Consider the following 9,003-nt stretch of genomic DNA (forward strand, 5'->3'; position numbering starts at 1 on the left):
AAATGTAGTTGTATACAATCAGAGGAAAAATGTTTAAACATCCCAGCATGGGTATTTCCATTTAAATCTGATTACAGTGAAATAAAACTGTAGCTATTAAAGGTTTAGAAGAACTACAAATACAAGCAGTAAAAGAAGACAGTTAGTAAATGAGGTAGTAAAACATTTCAGCAGGGCAAACAGTTTATAGCACTCAGCCTTCCTGTAGCAGACTGTGCTATTCACCACAGACCCGTGCACTGTTCCCCGAACTGCACTTAAACCTGCAATTAACCTTTCACGCCTAATGAAGCTGTTTTGCTGCAAAATTAAAATATATAGTACTGCCTGTTTTTACAGAGACTGGGAGGAGAGCATCTCAGAATGAATGACTTTTTCAGATGCTCTTGTTTGAATGCAGGATTAAAGGGTTGTTTGTATATAAATCGTGAATGCGCTTTTCAAGGTAATCTCATTTGATTTGCTGTATTTTATCCCTCTACTTATTAATAGCTTTGCACTATTGTAAAAAAAAAATAAAGGGAAAAATTCACACCCCAGTAATTTTATGATTAGAGACTTCCTGAGAATAAACTGTTACCATTTAACTTCCATTAGGAAAGACAATAGTTCTGCTAAAGATAACCAAGTTCATATTGCTTCCTCTGGTGTTTTCCTCATTGTGGATGCAATTATCTCTTACAAAAATATACTTTCCACTTACAATTTGACTGGGCTTACTTCTTAATGACTTGTACATGCATATCCTTAAAACCAGCTAGAGGTTGTTTGAGCTGCATAGAACTAGGTCAGGTTATTTCTATAACATTTGGTAGAAAAACAAACTAACTTTAAAAATAGGGCTGGTTGTGCAACTAAGATCGAATTTAGAGAAATTAGAGGTGACCTGTTGAGTCTCCATGTGGGAGCCTTACTGATTCCACTGTTCCTTTCTGCCACATTGCTCAAGAGTCAGAAGCAACCAGAGACTGTGTACTGATTTGGAAAATACCAGTTTGGATGTTAGGTAGGATATTTAAACAGCAGCACTCAGAGACAGTAGGTAAATGTAATAACTTAGGACTTCAGGTAACACATCCAGAGCACTGTACAATTTACAGTTCCATCTTCAATGACTGTAAATGTATTCACATTTATTATTTAGATAAAAAACCTGCAACACCAAGGGAATGTTTTGGTTTTGGTGTTTTGTTTTTTTTTTTTTTTAATGAATATTTAAGCCACAGCATTTTCTTCTGTTTTATTTTGATGTAAATTCTCCTTGCTCGAAGTGTCTGTGCACAAGCTTGACTTGGTAAATGAAATTCCTTTAGACTGCCAGTCTGAAATAATGAATTGTTCCCCCAGTTAATTGTATTGCTTTGATAACAAGGAACTATGCTGGGCGTAGAGAACATAATAAATGAATTTCATCAGATGATTTGTGTGACATTTTGAAAAATTATCTTCTGTAGCGACCTGATTTTAATGGAATTCTATCAACGTGTCAGTACATCCCAGTATGCAGTGTTAGACCTAAGGATTCCTTTTTGTTAGTTGTTATATTAGGTGAGATTAGCTTAATACATCCAAATATATTTTAAAAGAGCTTATTAAATTTTAAAAAATCTGTTTACTAATAATATTCTTTCTGTTTAGCATAGTCCCTAAGCCTAGCTGTTGAAGATGGGATGACGTGTAAGCAATCATCAAAATGTTATTTAGGTTTTATCCCTGAATGTGCTAATACCTAAGTTTACTGCTTAAACTTTAAAGGTGCCTCAAAGATTTCAACAATTTAATTTGTCAGAGTCCAATTTTAAGCATCACTGGCTCATGGCACGAAATATTTGTGTATGTGAGAAAAAACAACTTGATTAATCTTGGCTCTTACATATCCTGAAATGTATCAATGATAATTGTACTTAGCGTTTTACAGTATTGTGCATTTTGAAAATCTGGATGCACATTAATTACTTCTAACAACTTTTTTGTGACTTAAGAAAGGTGATGTTACCAGTGTGCAATAGCATAGATTTTGCAGGATACTGGAAACCTGAACTAAATCTGACCATATGTCTAATATTATGAAAGGAGACTGTAGCAACACTTGTTAGTGAAAAACAATTTTTGCACAGTTTTGTAGTAGATAAGAGCTGTAATGAGGGATTGCATTAAAAGAATGGCAAAATTGGAATCTGTGTGATAGATAAATTGAGTTTGATATTGGCTTGAGGTGAGGAATAGAGTGCCTGTTAAACATGGTGAAAAGTGTTTTCAAAGGTTTCCTTGGACAGTGGTGGTGTTGTTGGTTGGAGAATGAAAAGTTTTGGGCCACATGGAGAACCAGCACCATCCTTATCTACATTTTGGGTATATGTGGATGGGGTTTTTGTGGTTTGTTTGCAGTAGAAAGTATAAATTATATGAATATTCCTAATCCATTTGATTGCAATATCGCCTGTGTGAATTTAAAAACCGAGAACTGCCCTGTATTGTGTATTGTTAATCACAGCATTTTAGAAGTCATTAATTTCTAGAAAGGATGCAGTAGCAAGGAAATGGAAGAGTAAATTCTTAACATATTAGCTCTTATGTCTGGAAGGGAAGCTGAATGAGAAGTGGCTGAGGTCACTTGGTCTGTTCAGCCTGGAGGAGAGGAGACTGTGGGGAGACCTCATTGCAGTTCCAGCTTCCTCATGAGGGGAAGACCTGAGGGAACAGCCTGAAGTTGTGTCAGGAGAGCTTTGGGTTGGATATTAGAGAAAAATACTTCATCTAGAGGGTGGTTGGCACTGGAACAGGCTCCCCAAGGGCGGGAGTCACAGCACTGACAGAGTTCAAGAAGGATGTGAACAATGCACATGGTGGGATTCTTGGTACTGTCCTGTCTAGGGCCAGAAGCAGGACTTGATGGTCCTTGTGGGTCCTTTCCAACTCAGACCATTATGTGTTTCTATGATTCCTAAGCATGCTGGCCTATGCCCTTGCAATGCCCTGTTAAGATTACAACAGGGTAAATATCATGAAATATCAACAAATTAACCAGAATCCAAACCAGAAGAGTTTTGGTGAGTTGAAAACATTTAGAATGTACCCAGGCCATCGTGGTTCATTACTTGTTTACAGATCTGTGCTTTCTAGAAAGATATTTCATATCTTTTTGTGGTAAATAATAACCTCTGGATATTCCCCAATTAAAGAGGCATATATATATATATCTTTTTTGCAAAGGCAAATATTCAGGGATACAATGTTATCCTAACTGCAGTTTCTGTTTTTCTCTTATTTTCTGATTTGATGATTTTATCAATTTCTAAATGCAATGCACATACTTTTAATATGTGAAAATTCATGTCAGAAAGCTTCTGGTCCACATAACAAGGAAAATGGTCATAAAGAGAAGGCATCCTAAGGTCACACAGCAAATCAGTAAGAGACAAAAATGGAGCTCAGTTCTCCTTATTTCCAGTCTGGTGTCTTCACTGCATTTTTTTCCTTCCACTGTCTTTTCACTGTTACCAAGAGGCATTTAAGAAAGTGAGAACTTGTTATCTGATTTGAAATGAAACTGATCACTTTTGGGAAAGTACATAAACTTGCCTTGAAAGAAACCATCACGCTGCTCTGGAATTCTTCTCAGAAAAGCTGAGCATTAAATTTTGTTTTTCTTTTATTTATCTTACAGGTCTTGCAATTGCAAGTGCTCTGATAGACATTTCACAACAGAAGCCTGCGGACTGTAAAGATAAGAATTCAGGAGTCAGAAATCGAAAACATCACCTTTCAACACGTCAAGGAACTTGCGTCTGAGAGTCAAAAACTACAATTGTATATTCTGTAATGTTTTCTTTTTAAATGGCTTCCATTGAAAGCTATACTATAGCCTCAGTTTTTATGGAGGCAAATCTATGGATGAACACATGAGGTACTGTGCTCTGTTTTAGTCACACAGCCTGCTATCCCCCAAAGCAGAACTAACTTCTGGTAGGTATCAGCAAGCTTGATGAGCTTTAATAAAGAGTGGATCCTGGTATCAACAAAATACAAAATAAAATACCGAGTATTCTTAATCCTGAACATATCAGAGCAGGGAAAATCCTTGGACAGGACTAGGAGAAACTTCACGGGTTTTTTTTTGTAATGAAGAAACAAATTGTATCATTGAAAACTGAGCAAATTCCAGGAATCTAAAGGAAATCTGTGTATAGCTTAATGTAACAATGGGAATTGTACAGTTCTTTCCTTGTAATTGGCATTAAGATTTCTTTCCAGCAAGCAGAAACTAAAGAGAATTATTTGGATTTAAGTGGTTTTTTATCATTGCCCAGAAGAGGTAGGCAGCTTTTGAATTTAGCAAAGGTGTATTCCAAGAACACCACATGTAATATTTGAAAGATAATTCTGTTAAAAAGCATGACTTGAGCATTTAATGATTATTTTTCTTTACATTGGAAAAAAACCTCAAAAACATAATTTGGGCTGCAGAAGAGTGATGGGTGGGCTTTCTTTTCTGTACCTCAGAGTTTGTCCTGAATTAGGGATATTTTACAAAGAGGGTCCTCCATGCCAGCTAAATGATCAGCAAAATTAATTGAGCATAGAAAAGCTGCTTTACAATATCTTTTTCCCAAGAGAGTCTCCAAGACTGCAAATCTAAGGAGTGTTGAACATGCTGTTATTCAACCTGCTCCCTTTTCAATATTGAAATTTCCTAGTATCTATATATTGTCCTGACCTGTAAGCAGAAGAGATTAATCCCAGTCAGCACTTTGGCTCTTGTTTTTATAATAAAGTGTGGATATTTTTTTTCCTCACAACTGCAGAATTTCATCTCGTTGTCACTTTAACACCTGTTAAGGAATTACCCTATATAAATAAATAAATGTTTAAAAATCCATCTTGCTTCCAACATGAGCTGTCAAATCCCACAACCAGGATGGAACCTCACACAATCAGTACTCAACAACACAAAGCAGATGAAAGAATTTCCTTTGTGAAGGACTTTGGTCCTTTGGGGGCTCAATAACCGCAACCGATAACCTGGCAACCAGCTTTAATGGCCCTCGGTCTTTTTATTTACTCAAAATTCATGCACATAGAAAAGAGTAAGAGAATGCTAAGGGGCAGGCAACAGATGTGTCATATTCTCATTTATGCATTGCACACTGACAGAGTGTAATATGAAACCAGTAGTTTTGTACAAGCTTGTTGAAAGTATAGTTTCTCAACTCCAAATTTGCCACCATCCTAGTACAGGAGAGTGATACAGAGGTATAAATGTCTCATGTAATGATAGACTTTTGGTAAATATGAAAGATATAAAAAAGATAATTGATGTTTACTACTTTATCTGTATTTTTTATGTTCTTTTTATTTCAGAAAGATGATGACATTTTACTGTTTATAGTTGACTACATAGTTACTTGCATGCCATGGTGGTGCAGTAGCAGTAATAAAGCCCTGTTGTGAGTTGTGTTTATTTCCTAAAGCCATTCATACATAGAAGTACTCAGCTTAATTTGGATGAGGACTAAATGTAAAAAATAATTATTAAAAAGGAACAGTTGTACAGTATGTAGTTATATCTTATACAGGAGTATTAGGTTGCATCTAACCATGACTGCTCTATTGTTTTGATAAATTATGCACTTATGAATTATGATATAATTATTTCTTATACTGGCATGATTGTTTCAATATTTTCATATCTTAAAATAAGATTATTATCTTGAAATAATACCATTTTGTGACTTTTATTGCCTAGTCTGACCTCATATAACCTAAAACTTCAAAAATTCATTTTTAAAGGTTCTGTTGGGAACTTTCAACCAGTGCTACTTAGCCTAGTGAAAAAATTGTCCTTTGAAAACAGCCCTTTCTGCCAGTTTTAAAGTTAATCTGTTCAAGTGAATATAAACTGATGGGACTGGTTTACATGATGCACACACTTAGGAAAAAGAAAGAGCCACTTGTCTGGAATATATTCCAAACTCTGTATTATCCTCAATCTAAGCATTTCACATGAGAAATAAACAGTGTTTTGTGAATGTACTGGAAACCCCATCCACGGAAAGACCATCCAGTCCTGTAGGAGAGTTGTGACTGTGCTCACTCATACAGGATTACATTCCTCTGTATCTCAAGCAGAGTTTGAAAAATACTTGAAAATCAGGTGTGAGTTTTAAAGGGAATAAAATATTTTACTGCACACTGAAGATAGGCAAATAGAGACCAGCCATTTTACTGTGTTTTCAGGTAAAAATGTTATTTTACTGTACAAGAAAAGCATGTTTGTCATGGGATCATTCAGCATTTCCCTTCACTCTGAGAATTTTTTTTTCTGAAGTGTCTTTCCACTCCCAGGATCCCTGATTGCATGCAATTTAGTAAATTCCTATAATAATGAAGTAAATAAAAAATACTTATATAATGGCCACAATTAAAAACAAGAAGTTTGCAAACACATACCAAAGCTTTCTTTTTGGAAGGTATAAATAGCATAAATGTCTGATAACTACATTTTGTTAGTTGTTGACAAGTGCAAACTTTTTGGTAATGACCACTGTACATCAGATGACATGTTTTATGAACAGTCCCATTATGACTGTGTCAAGAAAAGGCCATATTTTTTTTAAACCCTGTTGTCCAATTTAATTTTGGAACCCTTTCTTATAGTCAGAAAATGTTGAATGGCCTGTTTTACTCTTAATGTGATTTATATTGGATGAAAAATAAATAAGTGCTGTTCTGGTAAGTAAGGCCCAGTGAAGTTCTGATTGTCAGGATTCAACCTCTCCCTCCTCAGTCTGTGCATTCTGCTGAGGGAAATCCAACAGCTACAAATTACTGTTCCAAATATGAGATTGCCTGTCCATGGTAACATGGGTTTAGTACTTCAGTTCTTCTTTGTATTTCTATATTTATATAAAATCCTGAAACTGCTTCAATTGAATTCGCACACATCAGAATATTTGCTTCCATTCATTACATTCCTATGAAATGTAATGAAATGTTTGTTCACCTGTAAAAAAAACAAAAAAGGTTATCAGTATGTTGCCACTATTAAAATTATTTAATAAAAAGGTCAAATTTTTTGTATGTTAAGGCATGAATATACCATTAAGAAACATTCAAATTCATCTGATTTGAGAATTTTCATAACTGACTGCTCTTTTTATACATAGAGTCTTCTCTCATCTTCCCAAATCAAAAACATTTTGACGATTTCAGACTGGGGCATGGAATTTGTTATGTGTAAAATCTGCAGCAATAATTATTTTCAAGATAATTTAATGTAGAGGCTGGAATCCTGATGGTAAGAATTTTAGTTTGGGATCACTTTAACAGATGTTCAATCTTCATGCATAATAACTTTCCTGGATTCATATAAATTATAAAATCATTATGTATCTAATTTCATTACCAATTTTTTAAAAAGCATCTGAAAGGTTTCTTGACAATAAAGAAAAATTCTCTGTTAAAGGTGATTTACAATCCCTCTTTTTTATAAGCAAAGTTGTCCTGTTCAGGATGTTCAACACTACTGGGGAAAATGAAATAAATTAACTGTATGTTTTCCACTCTCTGAGGTGCAGAATTACCTGAAAAACTGTAGTTTCCTGATACTTATTTCAGATCTAGAATAAAGTATGGAATATCCAAGGCTATTTTAGGTGCTTATAACAAATAATAACAAGCCCAGAGATGTCTGCAGGTGGCCAGAACTTCCTGTGCTCTCTTCAGTTTTACTTCCTCATTAAATACTGACAAGAGAGCACAAAGATGGCAAAAAAAGTCCTTGCACAATCTGGGCTTGTACAACTCAGGGCCATACATATGTTGTTTCAGCTTTTCCTTATTTAATGCGATTTTATTTTTATAAGGATTGTTTATATTTCTATACGGCTGCCTATATGGCCACACGTGGCCATTTCCATGGCTGCAGGTATTTCTGATCTGGAAAATCATCATCTTGTACATATAGCTGGAATTCTAGTGGCTCTCTGAAATTTTTTGTGAGGCTGAAAAGGGACTAATGTCACCCCAGGCTTGGTCATGTAGGCTGGAACTTGTTTGTATCTTGAAACATTTCTGTGCCCTGGCTGATATGTTAAAAACTGCCTTTTTCTAAAATGAAGAAGCAAGAGTAGAACCAATGGGCAAACCAAACAATTATTTCTGAAGCATAACTATGTGTGTGTGTGTGCCTATATGTATATATTATAAATATATACATATAATGGATTATGTAGTTGGTTTCACAGCTGATCTAAATCAGAACATTCTCTGTTTCCTCACATATTCTCACATATTATATTAAATTCTATGAAGGCTAACTCAGTGACTATTTATGTACATAATAACAGCTCTTTCTACAGAAATAAAATCTTAATTGTGTTTGTCCTTCTGAGTGAGGATATAGAAGTGTGCTTGAAACACTGTATAGAAAATGTTATCAACTATCAGTTGTTATCAATTATTGTCAGTTGGGTATCAGTATTTTCAGCATGTCCAAAACTGAGTGCAGAAGGTGAGGCATCTCCTGTCCTTTTGTATCCTTCCTTTTCTAGTTTATTTGCCTTAATTTATGTGCTAAGTTCAGAGTCAATAATACAGAAAGAATATTAATTTTGACAGAATTGCTATTCACTTAACAATAAGTGTTTCTATGAGATTATCAAAACAATGCTTAGCTATGCTATTTTCCAATTTTAGTAAAAGCCTTTTTCTAAAAGACCTTTTGTTGGACAAGAAGCAAGAAAAAAGTAAGCTGAAGCTCTTCAAATACTCCTAAAAGTTATCAGAAACATTCTGCTGAGGATTTGTGTCTTTTTAACAATTATTCTAAGGTCAGCATTTATAAAAAGTAATTTTTACTTTATGAGTCTTAGGAATTAACATGGAGCAAAATTTATTTTTTCATGTGAAGTCCTGATGGTCTCTTAAGACATTCAGTTATAAAATATAATTGAGAAAAAATAAACATAGTTTTGGAACACAATGTTTAGGGTAACCAGCATG

At 34.7% G+C, this 9,003-nt stretch overlaps 1 protein-coding gene across 2 annotated transcripts in view; it reads left to right on the top strand.

The window, feature by feature from the left end:
- Nucleotides 1-5,721, top strand: part of ATRNL1 (attractin like 1) — a 425,510-nt gene extending 419,789 nt beyond the window's left edge. For both annotated transcript variants that reach the window (XM_030950737.1, XM_030950739.1), the window contains exon 29: nucleotides 3,668-5,721. In XM_030950737.1, the coding sequence (XP_030806597.1) occupies nucleotides 3,668-3,792 (125 nt within the window). In that variant the 3' untranslated portion in view covers nucleotides 3,793-5,721. The remainder of the gene's footprint in view (nucleotides 1-3,667) is intronic.
- The last annotated feature ends 3,282 nt before the right edge of the window (nucleotides 5,722-9,003 follow it).

This window comes from Camarhynchus parvulus, chromosome 6 (assembly GCF_901933205.1).
Source record: "Camarhynchus parvulus chromosome 6, STF_HiC, whole genome shotgun sequence".
NCBI classification, from domain to species: domain Eukaryota; kingdom Metazoa; phylum Chordata; class Aves; order Passeriformes; family Thraupidae; genus Camarhynchus; species Camarhynchus parvulus.